General features: G+C 33.1%; 3 protein-coding genes across 7 annotated transcripts in view; 1 reads left to right on the top strand and 2 right to left on the bottom strand.

Annotated features, from left to right (window-relative positions):
- Window positions 1-15,497, top strand: part of LOC146529095 (protein Aster-B-like) — a 37,330-nt gene extending 21,833 nt beyond the window's left edge. For 3 of the 4 annotated variants that reach the window (XM_085202270.1, XM_085202267.1, XM_085202269.1), the window contains 8 exons: window positions 2,547-2,652; window positions 3,004-3,160; window positions 3,800-3,907; window positions 4,891-5,083; window positions 8,389-8,535; window positions 8,972-9,170; window positions 9,571-9,700; window positions 10,737-15,497. In XM_085202270.1, the coding sequence (XP_085058396.1) occupies window positions 2,547-2,652; window positions 3,004-3,160; window positions 3,800-3,907; window positions 4,891-5,083; window positions 8,389-8,535; window positions 8,972-9,170; window positions 9,571-9,700; window positions 10,737-10,820 (1,124 nt within the window). In that variant the 3' untranslated portion in view covers window positions 10,821-15,497. The remainder of the gene's footprint in view (window positions 1-2,546; window positions 2,653-3,003; window positions 3,161-3,799; window positions 3,908-4,890; window positions 5,084-8,388; window positions 8,536-8,971; window positions 9,171-9,570; window positions 9,701-10,736) is intronic. The other variant, XM_085202268.1, reaches the window with a different exon arrangement.
- A 636-nt stretch (window positions 15,498-16,133) lies between these two features.
- On the bottom strand, window positions 16,134-21,403 carry RpS27A (ribosomal protein S27A). The gene is made up of 4 exons (XM_085202274.1): window positions 21,263-21,403; window positions 19,502-19,634; window positions 18,542-18,737; window positions 16,134-16,378 (listed from the first exon to the last, which is right to left on the bottom strand). Exons 2-4 carry the CDS (start codon window positions 19,624-19,626, stop codon window positions 16,232-16,234), a joined length of 468 nt encoding a protein of 155 aa, XP_085058400.1. The 5' UTR covers window positions 19,627-19,634; window positions 21,263-21,403; the 3' UTR covers window positions 16,134-16,231.
- Window positions 20,082-21,367, bottom strand: Ip259 (NSA2 ribosome biogenesis factor-like IP259). 2 transcript variants are annotated; one of them, XM_085202272.1, is made up of 2 exons: window positions 21,263-21,367; window positions 20,082-20,919 (listed from the first exon to the last, which is right to left on the bottom strand). In XM_085202272.1, exon 2 carries the CDS (start codon window positions 20,897-20,899, stop codon window positions 20,120-20,122), a length of 780 nt encoding a protein of 259 aa, XP_085058398.1. In that variant the 5' UTR covers window positions 20,900-20,919; window positions 21,263-21,367; the 3' UTR covers window positions 20,082-20,119. The 2 variants fall into 2 exon arrangements, with proteins under 2 accessions (XP_085058398.1, XP_085058399.1); XM_085202273.1 differs by having other exon boundaries at window positions 21,175-21,296.
- Window positions 21,404-21,511: the final 108 nt, after the last annotated feature.

Here is a 21,511-nt window from a genome sequence, read left to right as displayed (position 1 = left end):
TAGTAAAAAAATAACAAACGTTTCCCTGGGTGGTAATCAAACTTATAAACGTTGCGTAGTATTTGGTTCTTAGTAATAATTATGGTCTCTACAAAGAATAATAAAACACAGTTGTAGGTAATATCTGTTAGCATTTGTTAGCACAGAAAAAGGGTTGCCAGGTAGTCGGTGCCCACCCTAGAATAGTCTGGTGGCCACTCCAGAAATTTTACTAATAAATTGAAATATTTTTATTTAAAATAAAAAGTTACCTACAAGCTTTATTTTTTGAACGTCAAATAATTTACCACCAGTTTGCAAATAGAAGGCAAAAAAATTGTCCCAAAAAGTTAGAAATAAAACAACGTTTACACGAACTTATCTGTTCAAAAGTAAAGTCCAGGACCCACTCCCCCAGAAAATGTCTCCAGATACGTTAATGTCAGTTAGTGACATGGACGAATGGTTGCCGTGATGTGTCGAGAGCGATCCCAATTACATTCACGTCTCGCTACTCTGGGGAGATATAGCGCGTTGAGTTTCAAAAATAAAATTAAACTCATTCATATGTAATTATTCTATTTACAAAAAATTACAAAGTAACAACTTAACTAAATAAAGGTTTTAGTATTTTTCCATCGTCCATTCTTATGGCAATACTGTCAGGTAATACGGTAGATAACCGTCGGTTGACATTTCGGGGAATGTGAGACATCCGTTGTTACTATTATCACTAAGGAGAGTACCGGATATTATTGTTATGTTGTTATGATTATTAAAAGGAGGCGTACCAGAGCCCTTATAAAACTGTTTATTGTTATGCCATACGTAATATTTTAGCTCATTTGCATTTAGACGTTGTTACGATGTGCATCCTGTTTTACATGTTTATAGTGTTACTCTGGCATTTAGGTTTCCAAAAGGCTAAAAAAAATAAAAAAAAATATGAGGTGTGGGTTCAAATACCGAAGCGTTAAAATGTTTTTTACGTTCTCTTAAAAAGGGTTTTGTTAATTGATCATAAATTAGTCTCAGTGAAGTGCGTGTTGGGTCATAGTAATATCAAAGAAAAGTATTTTTTAAATTAATCTTTTCATTATGACTTATGTTGAAATTCAAAAGAAAAGTAGAAAATTGGAAAAAATTCAAGACGATTTTGTGATTTTAAGTAAAGTTATAACAGAGCCTTGGCCTGGGGAGTACGTTGAAGATATAATCGAAATAGCTGAAGATGGTATGATAACTATTTGATTTCATATTGCTTATTATATGCTCAAAACGCGGCGTTAAATTCCACTACAACTGAGTTACACAAAACACTGTTTTTCCATTAGAGACTGTGTAATTCTGATAACTGATGTAACTAGAGTGTTTTGTAAAAGTAAAAAGAAAGGACTTTTTAATTGCAACTAATAAAAAACGGGACGACATTCGGGAGAAATATATTTATTTCCTCGTTTTGGTAGAAAAACAAAGCAGCGTTGAATTCCGCCACAGAACACACAATGTCCCAAAATTTATGCGGAAAGTGGGGAAGTTATTGTCACTAAAATTATTTCATTTCCCATTGGTTTTTTTTTACTTATTTTATTAAAAAAATAAATCAAAAATCAGTTCGGCGTTGAGTAGCAGAACTCAACGCCGCGCTTGTCTCGACACCAGAGCGAAGAAATGGGAATATAAACGTCAATAAATATTTGGAACCCACAACGGTCGCGTTACAGTCACACCCTTGTGCCGCTGCGCCACGACGACCTCGATTGTTATAAATACTTAACAATCAAATTCACGATCATACAAATATATTGAGTGTAACATTTTGGCAACAGCACGTATTATAATACAGTGGATGGAACTTGGCAGCCGAGTGTTACAGTTAGTGTATTTATTGAGAATTTAGTTATTGTAATTTTCTTTACAATCCTTGTTAATAACTTATTATATTTTTGTCAAAAACAGACGCTTAAAGCTTACTTTTCTGAAAAAAATAAAGCCATTTATGTTCCTTTAAAGTAAACAGAAATACGTTACGACACGCGATGCATATAAAATACGCTGTTGATTCCACATTGTTTCTGTACAGATGCAGTAAGTATTGACATGGTGTGGACAAACGCTTATTTAATTTTAAGCTTACATATTAAAATGTATATATAATATACATTGTGCGCTGTAGCCAACAACAACAACCTGCTCCACATAAACTTGTAAAATATGAATGCTAGTTGTAATTAAAATGACTTAATATATTTGTCTTTAGTTTAGTTAGTTTTTTGAAAGAAACAGCCGTTTTTTATTAATTAATAGAAATATTGATTTATAGAAAAACTGCTTCTCGCTTATGCCCGCAAGGCTGGCTAGTGGCTAGTCCAGCCTATTTTTTTAGAAATTGCGAAACTCAAAAATAAAATAATTCAATCACTATCATTCCCCCGGAAGGGGATCGAACCCACAACTACCGCGCTTACTGTCTGAAACCGGTCCCACTGTGCCAAACCGGCATAATTTAACTTTTATTTCAGTATATAAATTGTAATAGTAATTTTAGGTATATCCTTTCCTTTCAGTAACAAATGGTGATTCAGAGTTCAGAGGACGGGAGGAGGAGGCCGGAGACACCTTACCTACTGACATGTCTGACACCAGCGAGAGTGAGCCTGACAAACCACCTAAGTAAGTTAACATGTATGTATGTACAAATGAGTAAAATAAAAAGGGAGATAAGCTCCTTTCTCCAATATCAGCGTTACAATTATTTTATAAGTAATTTTATGATAGCTTCCCAGTTCTTGAAAATTTATTATGCATTGTAAATCAGAATGTAAAAGATTATTATATAAAAATCGCTACTTCGTTTCTAAATAATAATTAATTAACACATTCAGAAAATAAACTTATTTTCGTTTTAAAATAAACTTATTTAAAAATAATTTGATAATACACAAATGTACAATTATTACGACTTTGCTAAAAAAATATTAATATTATGTATATGCATAAAAATATATGTTTTAATATAAACAGTGGCGAAGAAGAAAAATGTACGTCATCACACGAAGGCAAGATATTCCTGCAACAGGAGTTCCCATTCAACATCGATCAGTTATTCACTATGATATTCACAAACTCTAAGTTTAACCTGGAACTGCTCGCTGCCAGAGGAACTTCTGATTATGTACAGGTCGGTCTAAAATACTTTGGCCTACTTTTCATATTCACACTTTTTCCCCCTTAGCAGTGGCGTAGCTAGGGGGGGTGCGAGCGGTGCGGTCGCGCCGGCATCAAAAGGAAAGGGGCATCAAAGTCGACGATTTTTTTTTTAAAGGTAGCCACACGTGTCACATTTTAGTGTCTGACACTTGATCTACGTGAGAGTAGAAGACACTTTGTTTTTTTTTAGACCTTAGACCATTTTAAGGGCATCAAGTCCCCTAAGCCGCACCGGGCAGCAAATACCCTAGATGCGCCACTGCCCCATAGCAGGGTAGAAAGAGGAAATCTAGTGTAAAGATGGCCCTTCCCTTACGCACTGCCTAATATATGAGGTATCGAGTGTTAAGGCATATCTCAACGCCGCGCTTTGTCTTGTTGTTATAAATCCATGAATGTCGCGTCTACGATTACACTGCCGTGCACCACGACGGCGTCTTCTATATAGCTTTTATTTATCAATTTAATTGAACGTTGAAGTAGGTACTTCTTATACCACTAGTTTATGTCGAATTTGAACATAAATTGTTTTGTTCAATAACAACAACCCTTAAATTTAATAATATTTAATTTAGAGTTTATATAACTGTTACATTTAAATAAATTTTAGGCGCCATGGCAACCACAAAATGGTTTGAAATGTCGACAAGTCAGTTATACCCTAAGTCTCACGTCGGGGCCGATGGGACCCAAAGAGGTGCATGTTACTGAGACACAGGTAACAAGTTTATTTCTTATGTAAATTATTTCTTTTTATTTATACAAACCTAAGATTAAGGCAATGTAGTAGCGGTGACTAAAAGTATTTTATTTGTATTTAAGTATGTAATATAAAAAGAATAAAATAAAATTTTCGAAGTCGAAGAGCCAGTTCGAGTTCCGATACATTTAACATTTTAAACTAAAAGCTAGTTTATAGCTTCTCGGTGTATTCCTAGCAGCAGTATAGTCAGAGAGAACGGAGCGCCAAACGCTACGGTCTCTGTATGCAGAGACCGTAGCGTTTGGCGCCTCGTCCACTGTCATCAACTTTGTGGGCTATAGTATCGTGGCGATGTTAATGATACGACATTTTATATTCAACTTTTTTATTATATATTTAATTTGGTTATTTATACGCTACAAATCAATAGTGGAAAATAATTTCATAATTACATTTGTAGCGGATAAATTTAGGGAGCTGATATTGCGTGTTTACAATTGATATTTATAAATAATATTAATGCTTGTGCAATACCCCTACAACTTCTTCATACATTCCCTCCGGGGGGGTCCTCATGTTTTTACGTGACTTTCCTCCAGTATCTACTGTGTTTTTTAAAGTCAACCGAGGAGGTCTTCCCCTACCTCTCTTACCACTCAATCTTCCGTCATAAATATTTTTTGCCATTCTTTCATCACTCATTCGTTCGACGTGTCCAAACCAACTGAACATGTTCTTCTCCATTCTCACCGTGACATCCTCGCTAATAGCTGCCACTCTGTGTATCTCTTCATTACGGATTCCATCAGCTAAGCTGACTCCGTATATCCTAAAAAGAGGTCGAATCGCCATAGCAATCGACCGTTAATCTTGTTACTGGCAGCAATATAACTTTCCGCATCCATCTCGTATTTTCCATCTCTACTTAACATGCTTCCCAAATAAAGAACATAATGTTACTTTTCTTAAATAATACGTTTGCGTCTCTTTCTTCCAAGGTAATGAACAAATGCAGCAGACCCGGTGTCCTATATTCAATAGAGTCTACAAGTGAGAATACGGGAATCCCCTACGCCGATTATTTTAGTGTACAAGTACATTATTGTTTAAGAAGAAAGGCGCCAGAAAGAACAACTTTATTATTGTGTGGACATATTAAGTATAAGAAGACCATGTGGCCGTTGATTAAGGGTTAGTTGTTTTTTCTATTTTACTCTGTATGCCGCATATACTGGGGAGGTACTATAGTGTTAACACACTTCATTCCTCATGCAATGGTTAATTCTTCTTGTTCTTCAATAACAATTGCAATGACTCAAAATCTATACTGCTAAAATTGCACCGCAGAAGAATTCTTAATTTACCTTTATATCTATATAATAAAAATAAAATTAAAGCTACATGGGATGCTATCACTACTGTAACTGGGAGATTTAGAGATATCAGTGAACTTTACTTGAACAGTGAACTTTAACTTTACTAAGAAGTTTTACAGTGAACTTTAACTTTACTAAGAATGTTCAACAAGTAGAAACCAGGGTTTTGATGAACAATAAGGAACTTAAAGTAGTTAATGAAACTGTTTTCTTAGGTATAACATTAGATGCTAAGTTACAATGGGGTCCGCATATAGAAACTTTATCTGGTAGACTTAGTTCGGCAGCGTATGCTGTCCGTAAGATTCGTCAACTGACCGATGTTGACACCGCGCGTTTAGTATACTTCAGCTATTTTCATAGCATCTTCTTACGGCCTATTACTTTGGGGTAGTGCCGCTGACATAGATACCATTTTTGTGCTCCAAAAACGGGCTGTCCGAGCAGTCTATAAAATGGGTCCACGGGAGTCACTAAGGAATAAATTCAAAGACTTTAACATCCTCACACTACACTCCCAATATATTTACGACAACTTAGTATATGTGCATAAGAATGTTAATAAATTTAATAAAAACAGTGACCTCTATCAATATAATTTAAGAAATAAAAATAAGCTTGCTGTGCCCTTCTCTAGGCTCCATAAAGTGTCTCACTCATTCGTAGGTCAAAGTATACACTTTTATAACAAACTTCCAAACGACGTGGTTAATTTATCACTGAACAAATTTAAAAAAGTGGTAAAGCACAGGCTCTGCCAAAAAGCTTATTACTCTGTTAAAGATTATGTTCGCGATAAAGATGTTTGGAAATGAGTTGCTCTATTTCTAAGTTAAAATTGTTAATTGTGATTTATAACAAATGTTGGCATCTAAAAAAAGAGTGGCCATGAGTTTCTTTGCCTGTATCTTCTCATGAGCTCAACCATTTGAACGGGCTTTTTTCAAGTCAAAATTGCACATTTTTTTTTTGGTTATTTTGTTTTGCATTTTTTTTATCTTTTATGACATGTCCAAGTGAATGTTAAGCATTTTTATGGAATAAAGATATTTTGACTTTGACTTTGACTTTGAACCTATTAAATTAAAAGTTAATAATATAATCTTAAATTCAGATTTAGAAGTGGCAAATACTTTTCAAAATTTTTTTTCTGATATATCTACTGAAGTAACACGTTCACTACCATCATCTCCTTCGGAAGCAGAATTAATACTAAAAACCCATGTAAATAGTTGTAGACAAAATTTTGTGTTTAAGAATGTGTTACCAGATGAAATTGTCAAAACTTTTAAAAGCCTTAATATAAAGAAAACTGGTGACTTATGGGGCATGTCTGTTAAAGTTTTTAATTCAATTATACCTAATATTGCTCCTTACCTCGCTTTAATTTTTAACAATTGTGTAGAATCCGGTACTTTTCCTGATTTAATGAAATATAGCAAAATAGTGCCGCTTTACAAAAGTGGAGATAGATCTGAGCCTGGAAATTACAGACCGATTTCTGTTTTGCCATCCTTAAGTAAAATATTTGAAAAAATAATGTTCAACCAGCTCACAATTTTCTTAAATATTAACAATTGTTTCCTTAGTGAGCAATATGGTTTCACCAAAGGCAAGTCCACTACGGATGCGGGTGCCGCACTCCTAAAGCACATTTATGACGCATGGGAGAGGTCACAAAATGCAATTGGAGTGTTTTGTGACTTATCCAAAGCCTTTGATTGCGTAGACCATGTAACTCTGTTGTTAAAACTAAAACATTATGGTATACAGGATACTGCGCTTGACCTTATCGCCTCATATCTAAACCAAAGAATCCAGACGGTTAGTATAAATTATGTAAAATCATCTGGATCTCCTCTAAAGATGGGCGTTCCACAAGGATCTATACTTGGTCCTCTTTTATTTCTTATTTATATTAACGATCTGCCTTTTTATGTGAAGAACCTATGTGATATTGTACTTTTCGCGGATGATACCTCTTTAATATTTAAGGTTGACCGAAATAAAATAAACTATGACGAAGTGAATAGTGCATTATCGCATATTCTTCGTTGGTTTGATGTTAATAATCTAATGTTAAATGCTAAAAAAACGAAATGCATCGAGTTTGCTTTACCAAATGTAAAAAAACATAATTTTAATCTAATAATTAAAGGAGAACCTCTTAATGTGTCGGAATCAACTATTTTCTTAGGTGTTACTATAGATTCCAAACTCCAGTGGAACGCTCATTTGGAAGCACTTGCAGATAAACTCAGCTCTGCCGCGTTCGCAATTAAAAAAGTAAGACAAATGACGGACGTTGACACTGCCCGACTAGTCTACCATAGCTATTTCCATAGTATTTTATCTTATGGAATGCTGCTATGGGGCAGTGCTTCAGATATAAATTCAATATTTATCCTCCAAAAAAGAGCCGTAAGATATATTTATAAACTAAGAGCGCGAGATTCTCTGCGAAATGTTTTCAAAGATGCAGGTATTATTACAGTTGCTTCCCAATTTATATACTATAACATTCTCTTTGTCCGACAAAATATACATTGTCATAGTAAACATAGTGACAATCATATGATAGAAACGAGAAATAAAGATAAGCTTGTTACACCAAGTTTTCGCCTCCAGAAAGTTAATAAATCCTTTATGGGTCTGAGTATACGTGTATATAATAAAATTCCGCAGTGTATTCTTAGTTTGCCACTACAAAAATTTAAAATATCTGTAAAAAAAATTCTAACAAGTAAAGCTTATTACACTGTTCAAGAATATCTAGAGGATAAGCATGTATGGAATTAATGTCTATTGAATGTAATGCAGGATAGCTGCCAGCTAATGTAATAGATTGTACCATTGATTTTGAAAAGAGCAACTGTTGAGTTTCTTGCCGGCTCTTCTCAGCAGAACTGCCTTCCGAACCGGTGGTAGCTTTTTGTTCATATGTTCATTCGACGATTCAAAAGTGCTTATAATAATTGCCTATTTGAATAAAGAATATTTTGAATTTGAATTTGAATATAATTTAGTTTTAAAGAATCCTTCACTTAAGTAATATAAGTTTGATTCTTACTCACAATGTCCGATTATTATTCAATATTTAGATAAATTCAATATTTTCAGCATTCTTAGAAAAAAACGCAATGGGCGGTATGGAGGAGTTTGCTCGCTTGCTAGAAGCGCGGCTGACATCGGTCGCGCGTCCCCCGCGCGCCGCTCCCGCGCCCGCTCGCGCCGCGCTGCGCCGCCGGAGAAGGCATGACGGTAGATGTGTGTCTTTTATTTTTGCCCATTGCTTTATTTAGGCAGGGGGAACCTGGGGGACACTTTCATCCCCCACTCCACCGAATTGTAACTGAGGCCAGTCGTGGCGTACAGGCACAAACGTGTGACTGTAAAGAGTTCGATTCCCACTCGAGGAAATTAAATTATAATATTTGAATCTTTGCCCTATCGGCAAAGTGCAGCTTTGAGTTCCGCCATTCAACACGCGGAAAGTGGAAAACGGAGTGTCTTAACGCTAGGCCGCCCCTCTGTTTAGCCTGCTGTGCTGCACGTACACGTGCGTGACCAGAGTGACATAAAAAATACTTGTGTTGTTTTTAATAATTAAAGCTTAATGTATCCTAGTACATGCGGGATAGACAGTGGACGACAGCGTGAAACTATAAAAAAAGTAATACATTATTATTTATTACATTTACAGCGTCGCCCCTGAGCCCAGCGTCTCTGAGCCTGGCGCCCACTACCGCGGCCGCGGGCGCCGCGTGCACTAGCGGCGTTAATCGCCGCGGGACCTGGCTCACTATAGTTCTCCTTTTGTTGTTGGGTCTCAATGCGCTGCTGTATTGGAAACTATACTACGGAGGGAGACATGAGGACAGAGACTATGACATTCATGCACGGTGAGTGTGTTTGTAATCGTAATTTCATTTAATTCGTAATTTCATGTGTATCTTAACTTTAAGAAACAAATGAAGTGCACATAATGCACTATAAATGAATAATGCACTGCATCTTGCATGTAGCAGTGTAGGCAGAGGAACCCTAGTCTTAAGACACTCCTTTCCCCATTTTCTGCCGAATTCTGGAGGCATTGCCTGTTGAGTTGCAACTCAACGACGCGCTTTGCCTCGATACCAGAGCGAGGAAGTGGAAATATATTTCACTTCCTCGAGTGGGGATCGAACACAAAACCGTCGCGTTTCAGTCACACCCTTGTTCCGCTGCGCCACGACGGCCTCACCTACGAAATAATTATATATAACATATATTAATATAGAAATAAACATTCTGTATGTCCAGAACGAGCGCCCTCAGTGAGGAGCAAGCGGCACAGTGGGCCCGCGCGCTAGAGCGTCACGCACGACGACAGCGAGGCGAATTGTTGGCGTGGCGCACAGCACTCGACCGCACCGTGAGACATTTAGCGCAGGTAAGGTATAGCCTATGCCTGATAGCCTAGCCTATCCGTATGAGATCACATCTGCCTCGTATGCAAATTATTTTTCATATGAATATTTGTTGCCTTGCTTTGCCTCATATGTGATCCAATATTCCTCATATGTAATGTTACAACGCACTAGCAACAGTATGGCGTTGCTTGTCACTCTGATGTGGCGCCGGTCGCTGACATATAAAAGCAACTGCACGGACGTTGTTCGCTTAACCTCGACTATCTTAATTATAAATGTAGTTAAGACTTATTTATAATTATCTACTTAGAGTTGAGGCTCTGGTGTGGTCAGATGCACTACTCGTGCTCTTCTGCATAACCTTGACCATTCGGATAATTGATTATGTACCTAATCAATTATTATTGTGATTACAAATGTGGTTAAGACCTATTTGTGATTATTATAATGGGCTGGAGCAGTGAAAGGCGAGTGTTAGTACTGTAAAAGGATCCCTTAAGCCTACAGGTATGGTCACAAGTCCACGGCACTGCTCCAAGCTTCACATCATTTAAGCAGAACGTGACGCTGCTCGTTTTATTGCTTCCATATTGAAACCACTACTGAAAAGTAACCTTGTTTGTATAAGTAATAATTCTATTTTTCCGTATTTAATAATAAGTTAAAAAAGATAAATTCCAATTGTCCATAGTGATTTGATAAAAAAAGTAACCATCTATTATTATTTATTTTTTTACCACATAATATTATTGGCCATATATTGTTCTATGGCCAGTCGTGGCGCAGGGGCGCAAAGAGTGACTATAAACGCGACTGGTTGTGGGTTCGATCCCCACTCGAAGAAATGAAATATTTATTTAAATTTATATTTCCTTTTCTTCGCTCTGGTGTCGAGGTAAAGCAAGGCGTTGAGTACCGATAATCAAAACACAATGCGTCCTTGAATTCTCCGGAAAGTGAGGAATGGAGTGTCTTAAAACTAGGCTCCCTCTGTCCACCTCCTGTGCGGGATACAGCGTGAAGCTAATTTTTTTTTACATATTTTTCTACTTTCAGACAGAACAAGCTTTAGCAAAATTATTAGAAACAATCAAACCTGCACTTGAAAAACCAGATGACACTGAACACGAGGAACTATAGACTACTTAGTGACCCCCTAGTGGCTTCTCAGTGACCCAAGTGACCTCAGTGACCCCTGATCTCAAGACACTTCATATGTTTCAATGTCTTAGTAAATACTATCTTTTTTGATACATTATAACTTATTATAGATAATTTTATCTTATTAATTTAAAAATAAATATGTATTCCATTTATATTACAAATGTGGTGGTTGTGGATTCGATCCCATTTGAGGGAATGTCTATATTAAAAATATTTTCGTTCGTTTCTTCAGTCTATCAAGATAAGCAATATGCAGCGTTAAGCTCCGCCACTCTCTAAAATAAACAAATAGTGGAGAACGGAGTGTCTTTACATATTTAAAGTTAATACGTTAGTTTTAACTGTAAGTAAAAATAGTAATTGCTTTATATTTTTAATCGGTTCTCGACAGTACAAAATGTAAATTGTGTCACGCGGTAATCGAATCTGTTACTAGTGTTAAAAAATAATGAGTCTATTGCATAGTGGTTAAATATTCAATATTCCTTATTAAAAGTTTAGAAGGTTTTTTGAAGTAAGATCTATCTTTTTCTTGCTCCATAGTTTTTTTAGTTTAAATGTATGTGTACAATAATTGAAATAATTTATAAATGTAAAGAAATAAATAAAAATATGTATTTAACTTCCATTTACAGAGAAAACTATATAATAATTGACATAAAAGTGATTTAACTCATATATTTTTTATTTAAATATTATTTAAAATACAAAAAGAAAAATATTTATATAAAAATATCAACAATTGATATTTCTAGTGATTATACAATAAATTTCCCTTCGCGTTGAGTTCCTCGATTCCACACGCAACGCCTCGAAATTAGGCAAAGAGTGAAAAACGGAGTGTATATACTAAAACATTCAAAAAAAATTTTTAGCTTCAGCAAAAGTTGAGATGTGAATTGAGTTGATTAAAAAAACTTTGGATTTTAAAAATGCAAATTTTTTAATATTTTTAAACTTTGTATTAGTTTAATAATCTATTTGTAAAAGAAAACAACAAACAATACTTTGTTTATGTTTTTTAAGAATATTTTTATGAGTTAGGTCACTTTTCCACCAATGGTCATCATATTTGCTGACATTTATAAAAATACTAAACCTTTTATACCAATAATGTAAATATAATATTGTCTTTTTTATATGCCAAATTTAAGTATTGTTTTGTGATATTATTTGTAGACAGATGGACAGAAATCAATGTTATATTAAATTAATAAATCTAAGATATATTTTATTATATTTTGTTCTTAACATTTTGGTTTATGTTGTTTCTTTTTTGTTATTTTTGTTTTCTTTAATATTCCAAAGTCAATTTAATGTTTTTTTTAATTAATCATAATATATACAGTTAATTATAAATATTTTTTTTAAGCAATATAAATAAATTTATTTGTTTGATAACTATCTAATAAGTTCATGGTAAATTACTTAACAGAATTCATGGTAAAGTCCAGATAACTGAGTTTCGAAAAGAGAGAAAAGGATGCATTATATCAAAATTAAAAAAAAGCATAATTTAAAAGAATTGGCAAAATATTTCCTTTTCAAAATATTTTCTTTTTATTTAATAACTAATAGCCACGATTTTCAAGTCAAATCAAATATTGGAATACAAAACACGGCATGTTTCTTAGTGTTTAGTAAATTTAAAAGAAAAGTACAAGAATAATTATTATGGGGAATTTCTTTTACTTGATGATGTGTTTGTGGCAAATTAGGTGTAAGTTCAAATACAACGGAAGGGAATTTTTATAGTATATAATATATTATTTTGTAATATACGTAATATATTTATAATATAAATACTAAACTGTCTACGTACGTACTGTCTACTACGTATGGCAAGGAGTTTGTCATTTTGAATATAGTCTACATGTTTATTCATTTATTGAACAGAATTGACCGACAGTCAAATATGTACGACGGTTATGGTCCCCACTCGAAGAAGTGAAATATTTATTTATGTTTATATTTCCACTCAACGCTTCTAGAATTCGGCAAAAAGTGGGGAACGGAGTGTCTTAACACTAGGTACCCTCTGCCTACCCTGCTGTGTGCGGGATACAGCGTGCAGCTTAAAGAGATGAGATACAGACATATATATTGAATACTTATATATTTTTTATAAGACTTTGTGATGGCCATCTTTTCTTGTTTAATATGATATAGTATTGCTTATAATATATTATGTCGTGTCCATTTACTTATACATAACATATAGAAATAAAGAAATTAGTGAGAAATAAAAACGCACAGGTAATTTAAAATTAATATTTATTAAGAACTATTTAAAGTGAAATAATTAGTAAAAAGATCGATCTGCTATATTATGCGGAATAATAAAAAATTGAGGATTTAAGAAAACTACCAATCAATACCTGTGCGTTGTCATGTAAATAAGTTGTTTAAATACATTTTTCCAATAGATAGATTTTAATAAACTTGAATTTACGTATTTACTGTTATAGATGTATCTAAAAATGTTTGCGTGTTACAAATTATTCATTGAATTTTATGAGTGATGTCTAATGACTGGTGTAACATGAAATAACACTGTACCATTGAATGGTAAGACAGAGGGAACCTACTATTAAGACACTTACTTCCCTTCCTCACAGGTGGCATTGCCTGGTAAGCGGCATAAATCAACGCCGCGTTATGCCTATTAACCTTTTGCACTCCGTTATCGTATTTGCGCCATTAAAAAGCTAAAAGGCTGGAGTGCAAAGGATTAAAATTATTTATGTCGTCGGCAGGAAGTAATACAACCTTCTCAATCAATAAGAAGCAATTATTAACTAATTCTGTTTTTAGACGTCACTTAGAGATCTTACAATGAAAGTGACCTAACCCAAAAATGTATGTCATAAAATTTTGATTTTCTTTAGTCTAACAGGTTAGCCTACATAATATTCTAAGATTCTATTATTTTCTATAAATTGAAAACTTTCAGTTCGATCACTTTTATTTTTAAGTGTTTCTAGCGTAGTATAAGTAATTATATTTTTAAAATATATTAATTTTAAAGTTGAAATTTTAATTTTACTTTAGATGTTAGTAAAACAAGATTGGTGCTTCTCTTTTATTAGTTTTGAATTGTGACGGTATTTGTATTTATGTCGTTTGGCTAACAGTGCTTGGGACATTCATATTATATTAAATTTTCAAACTTCACTTTCCTCTCTGTATATCATATCTATATCGGTATATCTGCACAAAGTTAATATTTAATATACTATTAAGATTTGTACCTGAAAATATATTTTAACTATATTATGTTAAATAGCAACGCATCTTGGATTACATATTTGTTTGATGAGAATAGAATATGTTGGTAAATTCAGTACAGTACGGTTGGGTGAATTTGGTAATTTTAGGAATATTCTAACTTTTAAATATTTACTTCCAAAGTGAACAATGCGCATAAATTCAGAAAATGAAACTAAGGCGACCACGTTTTGTTAACCGTACTTTATTAACCACGTAATATTAAAATTTTAGTACCTTCGTAGTATTTAAAAAAAGTCATAAATATTTATGCGTTACAGCAGAGAGCAATGAATGGAGTGTCATAGCACTGTTCTCTCTGCTAACAAGCACTGTTAGCTAAATAAGTGATTTCATTCCAAGAATTGCTCTGACGTGTCCTACTAGACGCGGAGTGTTCACACTTCTCAGTACTCAAATAAATATTTTAATGTATTATTTCTATTTTATTCATACAATCATTATTTCAATCTATTTTGTATATATGTAATTATAATCGTAAGTTAATAAAACACCAGGATTGCAATGAGTCACACCAACGTTTTTTGTTATCAGCATGTGTAAAAATTATGTAACTCAAGAAAAGATAATGTTCTTATTTCCTATCTTCAAAAATGACAGAGATATTAAACATTAAATGTCGGCCTCCGTGTTTAGCTATGAATTCTAGTTTTTATTATTTTTACATTGAAACGCGCAATACTTTAAACATACTTTACATCCTACCTTAACAAAATATATTTATTTTATTTGCTATAAATGAAGCATCTTTTTGCAGACTTAAATTTTTTTAAAAAGCGGTAAAATTTAAACGCTAAACACTCACTTTGTAAATCCTAACCAGATTTCGGTTAAATTAATTTGATGTTTTGGTGTGTCAACGCCAGTCTTATAGGTGGCATTAAACTCATTCTCCCGAGTGGAGTTCCACCATCGCGTAAAAATAAAAATGAAATTTATTTATATTATTAGTTTATCGATATTTTTTATGTATTATATTGTTTGTTTATTTAAAAAAAGAATATACGTGCAATTTCAAAAGATAAAAAATATCGATAATATAAATAAATTTCGTTTATAACGAGGCAGTCAATTACAAGGTATAAATAAAAGAATGACTCATAGTAATTATTTATTTTAAAAAAGTCACTTACCCGACTTCGTAATGAATACGACGAAAACGATGTTTCATATTGTTCACTTCTAATCTAGTATTGGTAACACTTTATATGTTTTATTTCTTTATTATTGGTAGCGCTACTGCGTAAAACTGATGTGAAGAGGCCAATTTATGTTTTAGATAAAATTTATAGGCCAAAGCAATGGTAGGTGTGGGACCTTTTTCTGTCGGAGATATTATGAAGAAATGGAAAAATTTATTGTATCGACTGATTCGACGTGGGTAGTTCACTGACAAGTTGAAAATATATTATTGAGAGTGTAATAAGTGTGGGTTCACATTTGAGTTCCCAGTTGTGTCATGTGTCTACAGTGACTATAGTAACAGCAAACGACTATTCCATAACATGTATATATGTTACACATATACATTTTAAAAATGTTTTATTTTCCTTCTATCAATTTTCTAATGTTACAGAATTAGCTAAACATGTATTTTTTTTTTTATTCTTTGTGTAAATTTATTAAAAAATAACATTAAATGTCTAATTTCAAATATAAAATACTGAAAATCCTATTAATTGTTCATCAGACAAATCCTAATAAAAAATTAAATGATTTCAGATTTTACTGTCGTTATAAAAATAATAGGAGCGCGCACTCACAGTTTAGATAGACAAAGTACAGTGTTAGAATTTGCTCCACCTCATATCCCTACGTCGGAGCTAATGTCTGAACTAAGTTTCAAGAGTTACATTTAGAAGAATGAACTCTCAAATTAATAATATCTTGCGGAGTCAATTTATCAACTTATTGTATCTAAAGGATTGAATAATGGGAATAAAATACATTACCTGCACAAAAAAATATTAAAATCTACACTAAAAAGAAAACAAAAAGCAATCAAATTAAAGACAACTGTGTCAAGATTTATTTAAAAATCCATCATACACAGCAGTCTGGGACTTAAACATTAGACACTAACAGTTAGTGACCCCAATCTATTTATCATCATCCTTGAACACCATGGTGGAGTGGCACTTGCCGCAGTAGTGCCTGTCCTCCATGACGGCCATGAACACTCCAGCACCACACTGCTCTCCAGTACATTCTCTGCGCAGACGATGGATCTTGCCATTCTCGTCAACCTGGAATTTAAAAAGTGTCCTGGAGTTTTAAAAGGGAAACAATAAAATAAATCAAAACTACATGACAAAATTATTTAAAAAAGTTTTTCTCATTATCATGATCTACCTGAAGCACTATATTCTTTCAAATTACAACTCAATAATGAATGGAAACAAGAGTGAACATGTTTCAATAAATTCTAAGTTACATTGTGGGAAGACCTTACTTAAATGCAAATTTTATGGTTATTAGAAATATAAATATTTTGTTGCATTTAGACTTGTTTCCCCATTAATTTAGCAAATTAAAAAACTTTTGAAACCTTTTTTGCTTCTGACTCATCTAAAAGATCAAGACTTAAAAAATAATTTAGAATTAGGAGGATACAGAAATTTTTAAACATTTTACTTTTTTATTGAAATTTAATATGAATATGTTAAATAATTTAACTGTGTATGATTACTGTTGATTTAAATTTAAATATTTATTAATATAGTGCCCCTTCAATTTACGAGATAATAAAGAGAATCAGAAAATAGTTCATTACATCAAGTAATTTGTTACAGTGAGGTTCGTTACACAGAGGTTACGATGTTCTATGATTCGTTTTAAGAAGGCTAAAATATTATTGATCTCAGCTTTTTCGTTTATCAGCCATTGCAAGATTTAAAACAAGTGTCAAACAGCAGTTTTTACATTACTGAACGCCAAACTAAAATAACTGCCTTATGAAGATTTAAGAAGTCCGAACTTGTCGAGACATGAACAAACTGATAAGTTTCATTATAGTTTTTGAATTTAAGGTTAATGAAATTCGTTAGAGGTAAATAATACTTCCTTTTTATATTTTGCAAGATTGAAAATTCGTTATAAAAAGGTTTTGAACAAATGTATTCCTAATGTAAAGGTATACAGTAGAAACTCGATTAACTGGACTAAACTGGTTGTCGTTAGACATTCGGATAATCGAATCTATAAAGAAAAGTTCGTTTTGTGCATACTTAAGTAGCACAAAATTATTGTCTATTAAAAGCAACAAGTACGTAGCAACGAAAATCAGCTTAAGGAATTATTAACATTTTCCAAAATAGATAGAATAGATATAGGTAAATCACGTACGTACGTAAATCTATATATATAAAATCGAAAGGTCACTCACTCATCACGAAACCTCAGAAACTACATGTGCTAGGAATCTCAAATTTTGCACAGGAGTTACTTATAGGACGTAGGTGCTCGCTAAGACGGGAATTTACAATATTCGACTTCTAAGGGGTTATTTTTGGGGTCGAAAGTTTGTATGAAACTTCGTTACTACAAATGCTAGGAGTCTCAAATTTTGCATAGACGTCACTAGGACGTAGTCATGGAGACAGAAATTAATAATAACATAGCATAGCATAACATATTCACGCGGGTGAAACCGTGAGCGGGTCGCTAGTACATCCATATAATTGAGGGCCGGATAATCGAGTTTCTACTGTATTTTGTATTACTTAGCTCTTATGGGCATTTTCAGGGAATTTCGAAAAATCCGTTATATAGAGGGTCGTTACATTAAGGTTATATTGCATTAGTATTGATTGCCTAGGATTCCTAAAACTAGTTTTTTAAGTATCATTTTTTTTTTAAAAAGATTATGCCGCAAAATTGCTTATTCCTTATAATTATTCTTATCATCAAAAGAATTATTTACAATGAGTTAAAGGAAATATGTCCAATTTGAAAGAAATTGGCTTGCACTTTAATGACCATAAAACATTGTTTACAAAAGTGATTAACTTATACAGGTCTGAACATGTTTTTTTAATTTCCCACAAGAAACAATTAAAGACGTAATGACTCACATCAAGATTATGACCCACTGTTGCAAAACTGCGACATTTTTATTTTATATTTAAAATCTGTTCTTTTATCCATGGATCTTTTGTTATTTGATAATATTGTTTAGCATCACATTATACCCGACATAGAACAAGGCGGGCAGAGGGAAGCTAGTGTTAAAACATCAAACAAACATCCCTTCTTTCTGATCAATTTGCAATACATTGCATGTTGAGTGGAAAGTCAACACTGTGCTTTGTCCTGATATCAGAGCAAGAAAATAAAAATAATTCATTTCTACTCAGGGAGTAGGAATTAATTGTACTCATAACTTTTTTCTAATTTTTTTATGCCATTACCTTGTAAAACCTAAGTACAGCTAGCTTGACCTTCTTCTTCTTATGCTTAATTTTCTTGGGTGTAGAGTAATTCTTCTTCTTGCGTTTCTTAGCACCACCTCGGAGTCGGAGCACTAAGTGTAGTGTGGATTCCTTTTGAATGTTGTAGTCGGAGAGGGTTCGGCCATCTTCCAATTGTTTACCGGCAAAGATCAATCTGGAATGTAAAAATTAGTTGTCAATCTATAAGAAATACTGTGTAATATGGTGAATACATACATAATGAACATAAAATTTCCCTATACAGTAGAAACTCGATTAACCGGACTAAATGTTGTCGATAATCTACTGTATAAAGTTAGTTTTGTGCATATGTAGCCCAAATTAATTATATGTATTATAGTACATGACAATGAATATAAACGTTTATGAAAATAATATAAATAAAAATATTTTATTAACATTTTCCAACATATGATTTATACACATATTAACATACATATAAATTTTCTGAGGTGTGATTGTAGTAAGTTGTATAAAATAATTATTACAGTTGACATGTCCGGATAATCCCGAATCCATGTAACTGAGGGCCGGATAATCTAGTTTCTGCTGTATATGAAATTCATATTTTTTATTTGAATTTTTCATATTAGGATAAGTATTCAATACAACTATAGAATTTAAAGATCAAAATCTATAACAAAATTAAATTAATGGAATCTTAGTCAAAGAAGCTGTATTGGGCAATGGAACCCTATATCATAACTTTTACATAATCAGGCTGCAAGAAAATAATATTTATTGGGGACATTGGCCCTCCAAAAGAAAACAAACTCACAAAACTATTATGTGCATTTAGTCCCTTCCCAATTGCGCCAGGATAACATTTAGTAGAATCCTCCTTTTTCAATCATATATTTTAAATACCTACTAAAAAAACAATATTATAATTAAGGTCTTGGTCATAATTTTTCATACCTCTGCTGGTCTGGGGGAATTCCCTCTTTGTCTTGGATCTTGGCCTTTACATTCTCGATAGTGTCCGAGGGCTCGACCTCAAGGGTGATAGTCTTACCCGTTAGGGTTTTCACGAAAATCTGCATGATGACTCCTGAATGATGGAAATTAATTAATAAGTAATGTCAATAAAAATGTTTTTTTAATATTACAAAGACTTAAAAATAAAAAAATGATAATAGTTGTTTTTAAAAGAACTATAATCATAATTTAATTTAAATTTTGATGTTTGCATAAAAATGGTAAATGTAGTTTGTAGTTTATTATTAATATATTAATAAGTTTCATAAAGTTTTTATAAGTTTTGATATGTTTAGAATAACTTAATCAGCATTTATGAGCTTTTCATCTGTACATAGCTATTGCACAATAATTATAATAAAATGTTAAAACATAAGATAAAATCAAAATTTATTTTGTCTGCCATATTTGAGATGGCTTGAAGAGTAAAAATAAGGTCTTAACATTATGCTTTCTCCACTCAATCAGTTACATGCAAGAGATGTTGGAAACTAAAAACGTCAGAACAATAAAACAAAAATTTGCAATTCAATATTTATTCTGGTATAAACATATAAATTACACCAAAAGAATAGCATTGATGACACCATCATTCTCTGGATTATTTGTAACTTGTGCATACTTTCCCCACACTACTTTGCCCGCCTGTGTAACTAAACCCAGCTCAGAAATGTTAACTTCAATCACGGTACCCTTGGTTATAACTCCTAAACTAGTGTACATTTGAGAGCTTGGGTTCTTCTTAACTCCTATGATGGGTAAACAGAAGGTTGCCTTTAATTCAGGATGAGTTACATGTGCCTTTTTGAATCTCAGTGCCATAGGTCTGATGAATCTCTCAAACTTTGGGGGCTTTCTTGTAAAATTTTCACCTACAAAAGTAACTTTAGTGACCATTCGTTTCCAAGCTTTTCTCTTGGATTTTCCAGATTTTAATACTTTGAAGACTTCAGCATCAGCTTGAGCTCTGACTTTAGGTATAGGTACGTCCCATTTACCAGCTTTTTCTTTACGTTTCTGTTTTATCATGTTAGACAGAACCTTAGCCCTAGATTGTACATCTCTGTCAAGAAGATACACTGGCACCGCGCCTTCAGCGACTTTTTCTGTGTTTTGGCGTACATTTTTCTCTTCGTGCGCCTTGATTTTTTTTTTCATTTGAATCTTTTCATTGCGCCTTTCCTTATTGAAGATTTTAGCTTTGATACCGCGGAGTTTACGCGCCTTTGCGGCCCTCTTGTGAGGTTCGCGAGCCTCTCGCTTTCGTTTCCTCTCCTCATAGTCGAGTCTCCTACCGTAAAGCTTTTGATGGCGTTCAATATATTCGTTCTGCGGCATAGTGGTTGCTTTTACGGCAACTACAACAAAATTATCACTTATCAGTGGTAACGATGTTTGTATGTATCAACGTGGTAATATAACCTCTTCACGAATGTGTTTTTTTTATTTATTGAAAGAAATTTAAAGTATAAGAATACAACGCGGTGAACAATTACAACTTTTAGAAATGTTAGCCTCAAACTCCACGTGCCGATTACTATGCAGGTAGAAAAGATTTGTTCAATTTGGTTCAATTTAATAACAAATATGATTTAATAACACAAATTACGCACCTCTTGCATATAAACTTATAAAGTGTGAACAAATGTAAAACTATTACGCATTAGTAACTAAATTATTTCACGAGATTAACAAACTCACCTTATGCCGACACCATGCCACAAGGAAAAGGAAGTTTGTCACAGATAAGGTAAAGCAGACCAGTTAATATTTAAGGCTAGCTGTACACGCTTAATTTGAATAAGTATTATTATTAAAATTAATTCACCAATATTAAGTAAGTATTCAAAAAATTAAAATTATATAAAATTTTAAATATACAATCCCAAATATATTTTAAAATATATTTCGTTATTATAATATTGAATGCGAAATCTAAAGAATAATATA

This window comes from Heliconius melpomene, chromosome 18 (assembly GCF_056956725.1).
Source record: "Heliconius melpomene rosina isolate 202511_hmr_F chromosome 18, ASM5695672v1, whole genome shotgun sequence".
Classification (NCBI taxonomy): Eukaryota; Metazoa; Arthropoda; class Insecta; order Lepidoptera; family Nymphalidae; genus Heliconius; species Heliconius melpomene.
This window is presented reverse-complemented; position numbering and strand designations above follow the sequence as displayed.

What these genes read in the sequence shown, in the direction of transcription:
- RpS27A (XM_085202274.1), bottom strand. Translation starts at nt 19,626, where the DNA reads ATGCAGATTTTCGTGAAAACCCTAACGGGTAAGACTATCACCCTTGAG. An exon ending in ATTCCCCCAGACCAGCAGAG is followed by an intron (nt 18,738 to 19,501) that starts GTATGAAAAATT and finishes TTTACATTCCAG; the next exon opens with ATTGATCTTTGCCGGTAAAC. An exon ending in CTGTACTTAGGTTTTACAAG is followed by an intron (nt 16,379 to 18,541) that starts GTAATGGCATAA and finishes TTTAAATTCCAG; the next exon opens with GTTGACGAGAATGGCAAGAT.
- Ip259 (XM_085202272.1), bottom strand. Translation starts at nt 20,899, where the DNA reads ATGCCGCAGAACGAATATATTGAACGCCATCAAAAGCTTTACGGTAGG.